Genomic DNA, 17,763 nt, shown 5'->3' with positions numbered 1-17,763 from the left:
AAAAAAAAAAAAAAAAAATCACAACGAAAAAACTTTTTTATTACTATAAAATTAAGTGACTTCTATTAATAATTAAACAAGACAAATGCCACCACACAGAATTTTTACAAACTATACACTGATCTTAGACATCATCTCTAAGATAGAACAGTTAAGCATTTACAGAACCAGAATATCATTATCCACACTTCACCTATGACACATTTACCCTTAGACCCTCCAAAGAAACAAGACTCTTGTAACTTAACAACCTTGGTCAGAAAACTGCAGCTACCATTACCATAAGTATTTATGTCCAAATTTCCATACACAATGCTTCATAAATTCTTCCAACAAAAATAATAGGGGACACTACTTAATTCTAAAACCAAAATCACACAAAGATCTCACAAGAAAAGAAAGCCACAAGTCAGTACTCCAAATAAATACATATGCGAAAATCCTCATAAAAATATTAGAAAACAAAATCCAGTAATATATAAAAAGGATTATACGCCATAACCAAGTAAGATTTATCCCAGGAATGTAAGATTAGGTTAATATCCAAAAATCAATTATACCCTACATCCCACCAAAATTCATATGGTTTTAACCCCTAGTAACCTCTAATATGGCTCAATGTGGATGCAATTTCAGGAAGTAACTAAGGTTAAATGAAATCAAAAGCCCTAACAACATGACTGGTGACCTGACAAGAGGAAGACAAGGCCATCAGACCTCTGCAACAAGTGAAGAGACACTGAGAAGGGAGCCAACTGCAAGCAAGGCAAAGAGTCTTCACCAGAAAAATAATAATTTTTTAAATTGAATTTTAATAAAAAAATCAACTGGCATCTTGATTTTGGGCTTCCTAGCCTTCAGAACTACAAGAAATAAATTTACAGTTTGTAAACCATCTAGTAATATATTTTATTATGGCAGCCTGAGCTAATGCAGTAACATATTATGTTAAAACATTAAAAGAAAAATACATAATTGTCCAATAGATGCAGAAAAGCATGTGACAGAGCCCATACCCTTTCATAATAAAACACTCAAACTAGGAACAGAAGATTACTTAATCAACCTAATAACCTCATCTTTATGAACCCACACTTAATTATCATACTTCATAGTGACAGAATGAAAGCTTTCTCCCTAAGATCAAGGAAGCCAAGAATGTGCACTTTCACCACTTCTATTCAACAATGACTGAACTAGAGGTTCTAGCAACGAACATAAGGCAAGAAAAAGAAGAAAGAAAAAAGGTATGCAGACTAGAGAAGTAGTGAAATTATTTATATATGGCATCATCCTACAAACAAAAATTCCCTAAGGAATGCACAGAAAGTGCTAGAGCTCATAAACAAGTTCAGCAAGGCTGCATGATGTAAGATCAATATTTTTAAATGCTACTATACTTCTGTATGCTAGAGATACAATCCAAAATGAATTTAAGAAATTAATAGCATCAAAAATATTTATGAATAAATTTGACATAAGAGTACAAGGCTCGTACACCAAAAACTATCAAACAGGGCTGATAAATTTCAAAGAAGCTTTATATAATTGGAAAGATATACCCCCTCTTCATGGGTTCAAAGACTGAGTACTAATACAGATACTCCCCAAATTCATCTACAGATTCAACACAATCCATATCAGAATCTGGTTGCCTTTCTGAAATAACTAACAAAAAGAAAAGGGAAAAAGTTAAGAACAAAGGAAACCTCTGACATCTAGGGGAGATGATGAAGTGAGGGAACATTTGCATTATCAGTATTCTAAAAGAGGAGATAAAGAAGAGGTAGAAACCTATTCAATTAAATAACTATTAAAAATTTTCTAAGACTTAGGAAAAGATATGGATAGTCATAAGACCTCTAAGACTTGACCAAAAACCATCCTATATGCTACAAGATTGGACTGGAATGTCTCTCAAAGGCTCATGTTTGAAGGGTTGGTCTTCAGCATGAAGTGAAGCAAAAGAAAATTCAAGAGGAGAGGTCTAATTGGGGATTTTAAGTCACTGAAAAGTGTGCCTACAAAGGGGATTATGACATTTTGTTATTTTTTCACATTGCAGACATTAAGTGAATACCTTTCATAGGTGCTGTCTCAATCATAAGCTGAAACCTCCAAAACTGTGAGCCAAAACACTTTTTCTCTCTGTAAACTGATTATCTTAAGTACTTTGTTATAGTACAGAAAGAGAACTAACTCTCCCAGTCATATTAGTCAAGTTGCTAAAAAGAAAACAAGAATTCCAAAAACAGCAACAGAAAAAAGCATGATGTCACATATAAGGGAATTCCTACTAGACTAACAAAGAAACAGCAGAAACCTCACAGGATAGAATTACTCAAAGTTGGGGGTTGTGGGGGATGGGGACTATCAACCAAGAATATACACCCACAAAGCTATCCTTCAAAATGAAGGAGAAATGATGTCTTTCTAAGACACACAAAACTGAGGGAGACCTACCATCAGATCATCTTTAGAAGAAACGCCTGTGGGAGTTTAATACTAGTAGCAAAGTGACGACCACCATCACAGAAGTAAAAGTAAATACAGAATGCGGTGGCAACATAGACACCCAAGAGAAAATGAGTAACTCTTAACCCTATCAATACAGAAAACCATCGAACCACAGAAATGAACATGAGAGGGAGAAAGGGCAAAGTACATATAAAAAAGACCAGAAAAAAAAAAAAAAACACTAAAAAACGACAAGACTGTATCATTACTCTTCAATAATTAGCTTGCACATAAACATTAAATTCTCCAAATAAAAGACATAGACTGGGTCAGTGGAGAAAAAAGTAGCAAGATTCAATGATATGCTCTGCTAAGCAACTTACTTCACCCATAAAGTAACTGACTAGAAGTGAAGGGATAGAAGAAAGGCATACTGTTTACAACAAGTCCAAACTGAAGTTTCTATACTGACATTGACATTAGATTAAAGAGACTTTTTTTCTTTGCTTTTCTGTTGGGGGGGTGTAACACTATGTAGCCCCAGCTAGCCTAGAACTCACTATGTAGACTATCCCCAACTAGCCTTAATCTGAGAGATCCACCTGCCTCTGTCTCTCCAATGCTGGGATTAAAGGCATGTGCCACCACACTATGCCCAGCAGATTAAAGAAGCTTTAAATCAAAAACTAGAAAGAGGCAAAGATGATCAATTAAACAAAAGAAAGTAACATATAAACAAACATGCACACATAGTCCACCATTATAAAGCAAACATTAGATCTAAAAGGAGATTCTAATAAAGTCAAAACTCCACTTTCATCAATGGAAAAATCACCTACACAAAACCAATAAAGAAACCAATGTCAGAGGTAAACTGTGTGTGTGGTTTATATATATCAGACCAAAGGGGCCGGACAGACATTTATACAGGTCAGTTCATCCAACAGTTACCAAATAAACGTTATTCTTGTCAGCATGTGGAACATTCTCCAATTTTTTAGATCACAAAATAAAATCCCAACAAATTTAAGGTAAAAATCAGCACATGTATCCTTGATCAGACTGGAATAAAATTAACAATCAACAATAGTACTTTAGAAACCACATAAGCACATGGAAATTAAACATGTTCTTAAATGAACACTGGGTCAAAGAGTAAATCAAAAGAGAAATTTTAAAATATTTTAAAACATATGGAATTGAAACAACATACCAAATTCTACAGACTAAAGCAAAAGCAATACAGAGGGAAGTTTGAATACATTACAGCCTACATTTTTTTAAAAAAGGTCTAAAACAACACAAAACAAGGAACTAAAATGAAATAACAAGAACAAAGTTCACCATGGGAGGAAAATATAGCAGACAGCAGAGCAGAAGCAGAGATGAAAATTTATACATTTATACATGAGAACTAGAAGTGTAGCTCAGTGGTACAGCATGTGTGCACACATGCTGGCATGAAAAAGATGGGGGAGGAGAGGAAAGAAAGAGATGATCCCAACAAAACAGGATGAAAATGCAAACACTGTAACTGGTATTTTAAGAATATAAATGATCACTAAGGACTATTATGAACAAAGATAAGTCAATAAATTGGAAAAGCTAGAAGAAATGTGTTTCTATATATGCACAGCTATAAAAATTAAACCATGAGAACATGTAAGAACTCAACAAATTGGTAGCAGGTAACAAGACTGAGTCAGTAATGAAATATGTCACAAGAAATAAAAGGCCAAGAACAAACTGATTTTACCAGCTTTTTATAGATGGATATTCCTGAAAAACACAGATACAAAAATTCTCAACAAGATGCTAACAAGTCAAATCCAACAACACATAAGATCATAAACCATAATTAAGTAGGATTTATATCAGGAATGCAAGGAAGGTTCAATATATGTAAATCAGTAAACACAATATACCACATCAACATAATGATCAAAACTGCATGATCATCTCATTATATGCAAAAAAAGCATTTGATAAAATTAAACATCTCTTCATGATAAAAACTCCCAAAAAATTATGTGTAAAAGTAACACAACTCAGCAGAATAAGGACTGCAAACGACTAACCACAGTTTATATCTATTCAATGAGGAAAGCTAAAATCCTTCTCCTCCTGCAGGAATAAGAGGGGTAGACACATTCCCACTCTTAGCATCACACTGGAAGTCTTAGCAGTATGACAAAAAATAAAGGGCATCTTTAGAGAAAGAGACAAAATAATTCATTTGAAGAAAATACTCTTATTAAAAACAAACTAATCCCTTTAATCCCAGCACTCGGGAGGCAGAGGCAGGCAGATCTCTGTAAGTTCAAGACCAGCCTGGTCTACATAGGGAGCTCCAGGACAGCTGGGGCTACAGGGAGACCCTGTCTCAAAAACATCAAAAAAAAAAAAACCTAGACTCCACCAAAATATTGCAAGAACTGAAAAATGAAGTCAGTAAAGCTACAGGCTATAAAAATCAGCATACAAAAATCAGTTGCTTTGGTACATAGCACCTCAAGACTGCCAAGAAAGAAATCAAGAAAGCAATCTCATTCATAATAGCTACAAAAATATAGTATCAGCCAGGCATGGTAGCACATGCCTTTAATCCCAGCACCCAGGAAGCAGAGGCAGGTAGATCTCTGTGAGTTCGAGGCCAGCCTGCTCTACATAGCAAGTTTCAGGCCAGCTGGGGCAACAGGGAGACCCTGTCTCAAAAAATAAAGGGCATCTCATATATATATATATAATCACCTAGGAATGAATTTAAACAAGGAGAGATCTCTACAGCAAAAAATATGAAACATTGAAGACTGAAACTGAAGAGGGCACAAAAAAGGAGACAGCTCATGCTCACGGATTGGAAAACTGCTGCTAAAATGTTCGTATCTAATCTACAGATTTAACTGTAATTCCTATCAGACTAGCAATCACCTTCACAGAACTAGAAAAAAAGTAATCACAAAATTCATATAAAACCCTAAAGATCCTTGAAAGTCTTAACAATCTTCAACAAAATGAACAAAGGTAAGAGTATTACAATACTAACTTCAAACCAAACCATACTACAAAACTATAGTAACTAAATCAGCATGGCACTGGCATAAAAAGACACCTAGACCAAAGAAACAGAATTAAAAATAAAAATAAAAAAAATAACCCACACATTTATAGCCAACTGATCTTCAATCAAGGCAGAGAAAACACCAACTAAAGGAAAGTCTCTTTAATAAAAGGTACTAGAAAACTTCAACATTTATATATAGGAGAATAAAACTAGACTTCAATCTCTTACTATATACAAAAATCAACTTAAACTAGAGCAAACATTTAAGTGTAAGAAAATGATGAAATTACTAGAATAAAACATTTATGTTCCCTTCACAATTGTTTCACAACACCGGTCAGTGCAAAGATTCTTTTTTTAATATGATCCTAAAATTTGCACAAGCAACAAAAGTTAAAACTGACAAATGGGATTACATCAAATTAAATCATTTCTACACTGGGTGTGGGTGGCACATGCCCTTAATCCTAGCACTCAAAGACAGAGCAGGCAGACATCTGTGAGCTTGAGCCAGCCTGGTCTCCATAGTGAGTTCAAAGTCACCAGGGCTACCAGAGAGACCATGTCTCAAAGAAAATAATGCATAAATAAACAGACAAAATAGAACATTTCTGCTCTATAAGGTTAGCAATACAGGGAAGAAATTTCTGATCAGGGACTTTGTTTTTCTTTCTTGTTTTTAATACAACTTTTGTTTTGTTTTTATTTTTATTTTTTATTTGTATTTTACATGTATGAGTTTGGCCTACATGTATCTAAGTGCACCAAATGCATGGAATGCCCATGAAGGCCAGAAGAGGGCATCAGATTCCCTGGAACTGGAGATAAGGATGGTTGTTAGCCTCCACATCGGTGCTGAGAACTGAACCTGTGTCCTCTGCAAGAGCAGCCAATGCTCTTAACCTCTGAGCCACCTCTCCAGCATCCCCCCTCCCCTCCTCAAACTTTGTTTTTGGGACAGAGTCCCACTGTAGTTGTAGCTATCCTAGACTCACTATGTAGACCAAGCTAGCCGCCAACTAACAGAGATCCACCTGTGTCTGCCTCCTGAGTGCTGGAATTAAAGGTATGTGCCACTGTGCCTTCTTTGGGGGGAAGGGGGTAAGTGGGGGTGATGTCAGGCCTTCCCTTTCACCTTGTTTTGAGGCAGGGTCTCTCTTTTAGTTTTTCACTGCTGCAAGCGATTCTACTGCCTGCTTCCCATCTCGCCACAGTTGCCCTGGGATTGCAGGAGCTCACTACCATGCTTGCTTTCCATGGGCTCTGGAAATTTAAACTCAGTTTCCATGGCATGCCCTTTACCCATGGAGTCATCTCCTCAACCCAGGATTCTTTTTTAATTTTTAGGGCTTTTTTTGTTGTTGTTTCTTTGTCTGTTTTTGAGGCAAGGTCTCTTGTACCTCAGGCTGGTTTCAAACTCGCTATGCTGGCCTTGAACACCTGATCCTCCTGCTCTTACTTGCTGACTGCTGGAAAGGCATGAGCCACCATGCTCAGCCACTCAACAAAGTAATTACCAGAATACAAACAGGACCCAAACAGCTCAATAGCAAAAACTAATCATATGGTTTCAAAATGAGCAAATAACCTCTACAGACATTTTCAAAAGACAATATGCAGATAGTAAACAAATACCAGGCGTGGTGGCACCTGCCTTTAATCCCAGTCCTCTGGAGATAGAGGTAGGCAGATCTCTGTGAGATAAAGGCTACCCTAGTTCACATAGTGACTTCCAGGTGGGCTGGGACTAGGGAGATTTTGTCAAAAAACAAACACAAAAACAATAGTAAACAAATATATTAAAAAATACTCAACATCACTAATCATCAGGGAAATATAAATCAAAACTACAATAAGATATCTCCTCATTCCTGTAAGAGTGGCTATTAACAAAAAAGATTTTAGGACTAACAAGCGTTGATGGGGATGAGAAGAAAGGGGAGTGTCACTACTACAGTGTTGATGGGAATCCACTCTGGAAAAACAGGAGAGTTTCCTCAGAAAACCAGAAACTCCATGATATAACTGAAAACCCCACTACTGTTATATAGCCAAAGGAGATGAAATATGCTGAGGGGACACATGCAGTCTCACATTTACTGCAGAACTATTCACAGGAGCCCCAAAATGGAGTCAACCTTTGTGTCCAAAAAGGGATGAATGGATAAAGAAAGTGTGATGCACAGAGAGAGAGAGAGAGAGAGAGAGAGAGAGACAGAGACAGAGACAGAGAGATTTTGATTATTCAGCCATAGGAAGAATGAGATTCTGTCAACTGTAGTAGCAACATAGAAGTGGAAGGCATTATGTTAGGGTTAATTTACTAGGTACAGAAAGACAGATTCGTGTGGAAGCTGCAAAGTGAAATCTTTAAGGGCAGAAAGTGGGATAATGGGCAGCAGAGCTTGAGAGGGTGTGGGATGGGGAGAAGATTAACGGGTATGGAAGTACAACTCGATAGATGCAACAACTTCTAATGTTCTACAAAACTGTATAGGAACAATGATTACAACAATTCTGTATTTCAAAATAGCAGAGAGAATGTTCCCAGTACAACAAAATGGTAATTGTCTGAGGTGACAGGCCAATTACCATGATCTGATCATTACACATTGTATACATGTGCTGAAATATCACAGTTATCTGACAAATATATATAATTGTTACACACCAGTTAAAGATATTTTGCTAAAATGTTAAAAAAACACAACTCTGTGGTACTAGCATTCAGATGTATATATAGACCAATGGGACAGAAATGAGAATAAGGAAATACATCTTTACAATTATATCAGTTGATTTCCAATAGACATCATGACAATTCAATAGGAAAGACTATCTTTTGGATATCACAAGCAAAAGAATGAAGTTGGATTGCACCTCACACCCTATACAAAAAATTAATTCAAAATGAACCTAAGACCTAACTGTAAAAGCAAACGACTACAAAACTCTTAGAGGAAAACAGGCATTTATAGATCTTCATGATGTTGGATTACACAATCCTTTATCAAGAACACAGTCATAGAGAAAAATAAATGCAGTTGGGTGCAGTGGTATATGCTTGTAACCTCAGTACTCAAGAGGCTGAAACAGGGAGACTTCTCAAGTCTAAGGCCAGCCTAGACTGCATAGTAAAAAACTGTCTTAAAAAAATAATAATTCAATAATAACAAAATTTTTAACTTTTTTTTTGAGACAAGTCTCACTATGCAGCCCAAGTTGGCCTGCAATTTGTAATGTTCCTGCCTTCACCTCCTAAATCATGGGATTACAGGCAAGCATTGCCACACCTAGCAAAATTTAAAACTTTTGTACATCAAAGCATACCATCAAGAAAGTGGAAAGACAACCCATAGAATAGGACAAAGTATTTACAATCACATTTCATAAAGGTCTGCAAAGCTAAAAGAAAGGCTTACAACTCAATAATAAAAAAGACAAACCAAGTAAAACATGGGCACATAATTTGAATAGGCATTTGTCCAAAGAAGGTATACAAAACAACCAGTAAGCACATGGAAGCATGCTCGGTGACACTGGGGAAATGCAAACCAAAACCACAATGAGGTATCACTTCACATTCACTGAAATGGCTGTAATTTTTTTTAAAGTGCTGGCAAGGATGAGGAGAAATTGGAACCCTCATGCGTTGCTGGAGGTGACATAAAATAATAGAGCCACTTTGGAAAACAGTGAGGCAGTTCCTCAAAAAAATTAAAGTTATCATATGACCCAACAATTCCACTCCTAAATATATACCCAAGAGAACTGAAAATGTATGTCCACACAAAAACTTATACACAAATATTCATAGCAGCAATATTCATGGTAGCCAAAGAAAGTAAAAACAACCTAAGCATCCATCAATTGTTGAATGAATAAATAAAATGTGGCATTATTTTTACAATGGAATATTATTCAGCCAGAATAAGAATGAGGTAGTAATACATGCTATGACATGAATGAACCTTGAATATATTATGCTAAATGAAAAAGTCAGACACAAAAGGTCACACCGCAAATGCTTCCATTTATATGAAATATCCAGGATCATCCAATTTTTGAAACAGAAAGTAGATAAGTGGTTGCCAGAGGTTAGGAATCAAGAGAATACAGAGTATTGTTTAGTAGCTATATGGTTTCCCTTTCAGTGATGAAAATTTCTAGAATTAGGCAATATATCACTGTGTATACTCTAAGTCTCCAAATTTCACTTTAAAGGGGTGAAATTTATGATGTAAGAATTATATTGCAATAAAATAATAGACCCCATTTCAACTATTCTACCCAAAAGCAACCAGAATGTCCATCTAAAGTAGAAGTTCAATGACCTCACTGTCCAACTCATGTCCCTGAGATGGCACCCATCTGATTGGAATAAAATTCAAAGTTCTTACCTTAACCTACAAGATTTTACGGAACCCATTTCTCTTCCTTCCTTGCCTGTGACTTAGTGCCCACTGGGTGCCGCCCTTGCACTGGGATCACACTAGCCACTTGGCTTCTGGTTTTTGAACCACACTTCTGCCCAGGGCTCTTTCTTTTTTTCTGTCTAGAAATCCTTCCTCCATATATATGCAAACTTGGCACTGAACTTCTCTCAAATGTCTACTTCAAAGGTCATTTTCTTTAAAAAGCCTTACCTGGCCACTCTACTTTAAAATAGTACTCTCTTCTCTATATTATTTTCCCAATAAAATTATCATAATTTGACATATTACATTCTAAAAATTAATGCTTACTTATTTCTGGTCTTACTGAACTATACTGTAAACTCTATGGAAAAAGAAATTTGGCTTTGTTCATAATAATACTCTTAGACTATTAAGCAATATCTACAAACTAGGAGATTCCGTTCAATGAACGAATAAATGAATCTAACAAAACTTAAAAGAAGAGAAACTCACAACTAAGGCACTATGTGCTATGATCGTATCAGTGAGACCCTCTCACCTGTTCCAGGTTAGGGTACTGCACATGGCAATAGCTGCAATATCCCTGTCTCTTCTGCATCGTGAACAGTCAGTCAGGAAGCAGCTGGCCTCGACTTGTCAACTGAAAAAAAAAGGGGGGGGAAAGTGTAAAAGAAAAGCAACGGTATAGGAAAAAAAAAATCACTCCTTTTTGGTTTTGTTTGATTGATTTTGGGACGGGGTCTCCCTGTGTAGCTCTGGCTGGCCCTGGAATTCCCTATGTAGATCAAACTGGCCTCAAACTCTGAAGTCCATCTGCCAAATGCTGGGACTAAAGGTGAGCCCCCCAATAGCCATTGTTTGTTTTTTGTAAAAGGAATTTGCTATAGACAGGCTGACCTGGAGATCATGGTGTACCCAGAACAGACCTGGAAATGGCAGTCCTGCTTCAGCTCCCTGAGTATGGGGAATGCACCAGCAAACCCATGTTCTACCCAATCTCACTTCTATTAGCAATTGGGAACATACATAAAGCACATATGACCTGCTGAATCAATATCCGAATCTTTGGAAAGAGCTATTTGTCTGTTGGCAGTATTTGAAGACAATTAAATTTCTTATCAATTCTCGTTACTCCTCACTTACTAGGAATTGGTCCAGTAAGAAATAACACAACACTTGATTTCTAAAAACTATTTTCTGCTTTGTGGTTTTGGATTTTTTGAGGCAGTCTCCCCAGCTGGCCTGAGACTCACTATTTAGACCAGGCTGGCCCCAATTTCACAGCAATCCACCTGCCTCTGCCTCCAGGGTGCTAAGATTAAAGGTATGCATCATCATGTCCAAATCTAAAAACTACTATTATACTGTATTTACTATACTCTTATGGAACACATAATTTCCTCACATTCCTATTAAAAAAAAACTTCCAGATTACTTGAACTTGTGATATCATACGTAATTCTTCATTGTAAGAGTAAAGGTACCATATGGAAATCTCTGCTAGTTCATAAGAGATTTTAAGATAATTTATCAGTTGTTAAAAATCTGAACAGTAACTAAGTTGACCTCTGAACCACACGACTTTTCTGACAATTATATTGTCATATAAATATTGGGAATTTTTTTCCAGATTACTTGAACTTGTGATATCATACGTAATTCTTCATTGTAAGAGTAAAGGTACCATATGGAAATCTCTGCTAGTTCATAAGAGATTTTAAGATAATTTATCAGTTGTTAAAAATCTGAACAGTAACTAAGTTGACCTCTGAACCACACGACTTTTCTGACAATTATATTGTCATATAAATATTGGGAATTTTTCCTACTAGTTATTTGAGATTTCTTTTTTTTAAAAAAAATTATTTTTATGTGTATAAATGTATTGCCTGCATGTTTCTAAATGCACCCATGTCATGCAGTGTCCGAGGAAGTCAGAAGATGGTGTCGGATCCCCTGGAACTGGAGCTACAGATGGCTGTTAGCTGCCATGTAGGTGCTGGGAATCAAAACCCAATCCTCTGCAAGAGTAGCCAATGATCTTAACCACTGAGCCATCTCTCCAGCCCATTATTTGGGATTTCTTGACAAATAAATTGTTTCCTAACTTTTATCCACCTAATACTATAATCCTTCAATATTATATTCTCCAAACCAGACTGAATGCCTGGTTTTTGGTCATTCCCCCAAATTCTGAATTAGGAGAACTGAATGAGCGCCTGGAACTGACGAGTTTAAAGATTCCTGATGTTAAAAGGAAAAAAAAAAAAAAGTATAAAAAAGTATTCCTCTCACTCTCAGGAGTGCTTTCTCATTTTTCCTAAATAATTCTACAATTGCTCTGCTCTGCTCAAAAACCAAAAAAAAAAGATTCCCTATGTAATTCTGACACAGTCAACTTGTTAGTTGAAACTGTATGTATGTATAATTATAGCTATTTTAATTAAAAAGCTAAATTCAATGCAATGTACTTGCTGGTTTGTTAAAACTAAAACTGAAAATAATGTTTTAAAGTTTTGATTCCAATTATTTTAAACATTCGTGTTTATTGGTACAACAGAATCATCTGTAATGTGTTGAATATCTGGAAGGCAAGGGTTAAACTGTCTTGCCATATAGCCAGGCTGGCTTTCCGCTCCTAATCCTCAACCTCCCAACTGGGATTACAGGCTTGTGCTAAACAAGCTTGGCTCTGCTACATTAGTACTTCTGAATAAGATTATGTGCAATGTAAATCATCAAATTATTAAATTAAAACCTATGGCTGAAAAATAAAATCACAGCCTTAAAACCAGTAAAAGGAATACAAAAGCTTTATCAAATCAAAATTTCATCGTAACATTCACTTACCTATTACTTTCTACTGAGAACCTTTGATTTTCTGACTTCCCACACTTAAGGGGAAAATAAATCAATTAAACCAGCATCTGAAATAATATATGTAAAATTTTAAAATTGGATCTTTTTCCCCAATAATTTACTTCATTTATTAATCTAAAGCCAAAAAATGAGACAGCTATGAAGTTCTATTTTTAGATCAGACCATTTGGGGCTAATAGAACCCCAAAGCTCAAATCTAAACTTTGAAAATCATAAAATAACAAATGTTTTAATAGTTTCTTGAAATATCTAATTAAAACATCCACTGAATGAAAGGCAAAATAAAAATGAGTCTAACATCGCACATACAAAAATTAACCCTTCCAGCCTTTAACTCCTAAGGTACTATCACCTGTCCTTTCTATAGTTTGTTCCATGAGTTATGACTAATCAGAAGAATATGTTGCCATTTTTAAAATTTCACATGCCAGGACCTCACCTAAAACTTACCAACAAATCAATCCCCGTGGAGTCAGGAGAAGGCGCATATATATTATATACAATTAAATTATCCAAGGTGACTCTAAGTTGACCTAATAACATCAGTTTATGTTTATGAACCAATTCTACTAGAATCCAATTGTTTGCTTGCTTTTCTTTTTTTTTTATAGTCAGAAATGGCTTACCTTGAAGAGAAAAGAGCAGGTATCTCGTCAGCTGTTATTAGTCCTGACAAACATCTGTAAATTAAAATAAAATAATTTTTTAAACAGTAAATCTCACGTGTCTACAACTGACCAAGCTAGTACCCCCAAGTCATACTGACATTTAAAAAGTAACACGACCATTTTGATAACAGAAGGAAAAATATTAACTTTTGAACACAAAGCACTTTACATACTATCGCTCATTGAATGTCAGAACACAACCTCCCCAAAAAGGTGTTCTGAAGCAGTGACTGTGGGCCGGCCAAACACCCTGCACTTCAGATCCCAGGGTTCCAGGAACAGTAGCTGAAAAAGAATGGAAGGCACAACTGTGCCTCCAGTAACGTTAAGGACAAAAACTGCCGCCAAAACCAAATAAGCTTCCCAAAAAACTTTTTAAAAGAAATACACAGGGGAAATTCAGTTTGGGTCCAGAACTAATGACCCAATTCTCAGTCACCATAATAGTTTTAATGAAAAATACTGTCACTTCTTTATCATCTGTCTGTAATAGTGGACAAATTAAGCAGATCACAATTTTTTATTCCTCCTCATTATGGGCCAAGTATTGACCTGTACCCAGGACCACTGGTTAAAAAAAAATTCCAACACTTAGTCTCAAAAGAATCAGCCAGACCATTTACTCAATGTGTATGTTACTAGGTACCTGCCATGTGCAGAGCTCTGTCCTAGGAGCTCAAAGGATAAACAAAGAGAGGGCAACCTTTCTTGCTATCAAGGAGTGTAAAATAGAACTGGAAAATGAAATGCAAGGCAGTATCTGAGAACTGCCAAAGTAAAAATAGTGTGAGGCTGAGTAGTAGAGCATTTGCCTGGCAAACAAGAAGCCTGGACTAGATCCACCTTCACTGCTAATAATAATAATGATGATGTGATAATGGCTTTAATTGTTAAGATTTAAACTGCAGTGGCCAGGGAGGTCAAAATAGATACGGTTTTTTTTTAACCCGATTTTGGAAAATGGGTAGAATTTGCTTCTACTGAAGTTAGGAAAATATAGTCGAAATAGCAAACAAATGCAGGTACAAAAGCAAGAAAGCACACGTGTATTTGGAGATAGCAAACTAACAAGCTCAGCTGAATCTAAGATTTCATTTGAGAATTTAGAGGATAGCAAAACAGGAAAAATTGCTGAATTTTGACATGGCAGGATTCAAAACCCTACTGAAGAATTTAGACACAGAATATGGAATTTTTTTTTTACAAGAGGTCTATCGCTTTTTAAAAAGAAGTTGGAATAATTATTTGCTCCTACTCAAAGGAGCTTTTCAAAAGGTTATGAATATAACTGTTAAGCTTCTTAGCATCATTTCCTAAGATACTAATTAGTTAATATTAAAAATATTCAAATTCAAAAACTCAGTATCCCCAAAGTATAGTCTTATGTAGGCTTATAAAAAAAATACCTTTCTTAATTATAAAAAACATTCACATTATACTGCAATTGTAAAAAGTAAAGAATATAAATAAAAGCTCTAATCCCCATTACCATTTTCACATATAGCTCTTTATTCTACACGTATTTCTGCAGAAGGGAATGAGAGTATACATTCCACCCTGTTATCCTCCTCTTTCATTTAATCACACGTAATAAGCACCTTTCCATGACATTACATATAATTCCAAAACACCATTTTTAATGACTGCTTAGTCTTTCATTTTATCAATTCAAGATAAAGACCAGTAGTTGGTGATTTGATAAGATAGTTTTAAAACACATATAATGTTAATATTTTAACTTAAAACATATAAATCTATATATGTTAAAGGTCAGGTTGGGCTTTTTTGTTTCAATGCTGTTTGGAGAATTTTTTTTTTGTTCCATTTTGGTGAACAAATTCATCTGTATTTCGTCACATTTTTTCACAAACCATCTAATTCACCCTCAGTAAGTTTCCCTTTCACTGCTGTAAAGCAGAACAAGAAAAAAACACATTTTCAAATCCAAGAGCAGAATTATGATTGTTTTCCATTTTTTCCCCAGCCTTTTACAGTTGTCACACCCAGTCAAAGCTTCTGAAAGGAAAGTCCTTTTTTAGTCCAAAGCAGTCAATTTATTTTTTATAAAACTTACACTATTTTTAAAATAACCACATTCACACTCATTTCATTTGTTTTTTAAAACATTTAAAAATTATATAAACTACTCTAAGGCAGTGAACAGATCTGAACTGCATGAAATGCTTTTTTTTTTGTAAGAAATATTTCTTGTACATCTGGGATGTATACTGGGTAAAGAGATAAACATAATATTGTTGAAATGGTTTTGGAATTGTAGTGTTTTTTCGACTGACTGTGACACTGTAATAAGAATTAGCAAAACTGAGAATCCTCATAGGAAATATTTTTCAATTGCCTGACAAGAGATATCAACTTAATAGAAAATAAGAAAAAACAATAGAAAGATACCTGGTTTTGTTTTGTTTTTTTTTTAAATAAAACAATCTGAGCTGGGTATGGTGGCACACACCTATAATCCCAGCACTTGGGAGACTGACACAGAATAATCAGGAATCCAAGAGCCGGCTATATAGGGAGACCTTGTCTCAAAAAAAAAAAAACAAGAAAAGGAAAAAGAAAATACAAAACAAAACCAATTTTTAAATTTAAACCCACGATTTAAATTACCTATCTAGTAGTAGGAAGTATGGGAAGCAATCACAATCATAACAATGGCCAAACGATATAGAAAAAGACTATTTTAACCCAGTGTCAGTTCCTTCATGTAACACTATCAACTAATTTTCACCTTTGCTTTTTTTTCCTTTTGGATTATCCATGCTATGCTGGCTTCGCGGTGGCGACAAGCATCCTGGACACCTCCATTGCGTCCTAATAAAATAATAATAGCTAACCGTGAGCACTTAAATCTGAGCCAGGCATGCTGTCAACAGCTTCATATGCATTTTCTTATAAAAAGAGGAGGCAAAATCGAGGTTTAGAAAGAGGAGGTATATTGTTCCAGGTCTCACACCAAAATCCAGAGGGGCTGGTCAGTGGGAGGAAATTGTGCTTCAATTCCTCAACTTCTACAAAATGTTTCTGTGTTTTTCAGAAATGTCATTGTTTTAATATTAGATGAAAGCAAATAATTAGCAGCCAAATTTGGTGCAATGCACAATGTCATTATCCCAAAAAGAAAAAAGGCTAAAATTAACATCTGGTTTAATTTCACCACTATTCCCATTCTGGGTGTTGACAGTTCTTTAGTGACTTTCGATTTATTTAGCATGAGACCATAGGAAACAATACAATTTTGATATTACAACTCAGTGGGTGAGCGCGCACTCGTGCACGCGCGCGCGCACGCGCGCACACACACACACACACACACACACACACACACACAGAGGCACACGCAGTTTTAAAAAGATTTCAAAGAACAATACCCCGCAATATAGATTCTGGTATTTTGTTACCTTATTTCATTTTTTTAATGCTAGTTATGAACAACCAAATTAATTTCACAATTCACAAACAGGTTGAAAATTGCAGTGTGAAAAGCACTGCCCCCAAATTATTAAGCAAAGTAAACAATATTTTATGGAAACTGGTTGCTACCCTGATTTCAGTTTTCTTCCAACCAATGGGCTGACTACTGCAGTGATACGTAATCAAATCTTCAACGAGTTTCTTTCTAACCTTTTATGCTTTGGGTTTAACCCATAGAGAAAAAGTCCCCAATGTATATTAAGTGAAAAGAAGATAAAACCAACACCCTGCTTATGGAAAACACGCATATAGAAACACGTACATAAACTTAGGCATTCTCAAAAGCTAGAGAGAACCCGAGATTGTGCAGACTGCGTGGATGAGGTACGGGCTTTTTCTTCAAGCCCCTGCGCCGCCGCCCCCCCACCCCGCCCCGCAACTGCAGTAAAAGCAATCCGCGTAATAAAAACACTACGATTTGGGGAGGAACGAAAACCGTTTGAGTGACTCGCGGCCCTGTATCTTTTGCATTTCTTTCCCGAACTACCCAAATCGCTGTCGTCAGAAAACCGTAGGCTGGAGCTGCAAAGGGCCTTCTGTGGAGCAAGTGAGCACGATGGCGTATTCGAGCATTTACACAACTGTTGCACGGCGGTAGCGAAGCGGTCGTTAGCACGCACTCACACTCACACAGCCTATCCTCGACGGTCTCCAGCGGGACTCTGCGGCGGGGGCAGGCCCGGCCGAGCGCGGGGAATGGGGTGTGTGGACAGGTGGCGCCGAGCCGCCCGCCCAGGCCCGACTCCCGCCCGCCGGGCCTCCCGCGCCCGCCCGGCCCGCGCCC

General features: G+C 36.4%; 1 protein-coding gene across 1 annotated transcript in view; it reads right to left on the bottom strand.

Annotated features, from left to right (window-relative positions):
- The window catches only part of Zdbf2 (zinc finger DBF-type containing 2), a 37,795-nt gene that overhangs the window by 19,617 nt on the left and 415 nt on the right, over positions 1 to 17,763 (bottom strand). The window contains 2 exon segments of the mRNA XM_029569912.1: positions 10,478 to 10,579; positions 13,446 to 13,499. Coding sequence (XP_029425772.1) covers positions 10,478 to 10,537 — 60 coding nt within the window. The 5' untranslated portion in view covers positions 10,538 to 10,579; positions 13,446 to 13,499.

This window comes from Nannospalax galili, unplaced genomic scaffold, assembly GCF_000622305.1.
Source record: "Nannospalax galili isolate Female #2095 unplaced genomic scaffold, S.galili_v1.0 scaffold281, whole genome shotgun sequence".
NCBI lineage: Eukaryota > Metazoa > Chordata > Mammalia > Rodentia > Spalacidae > Nannospalax > Nannospalax galili.
The sequence above is the reverse complement of the archived record's forward strand: the minus strand, read 5'-3'. Positions and strand labels throughout refer to the sequence as shown.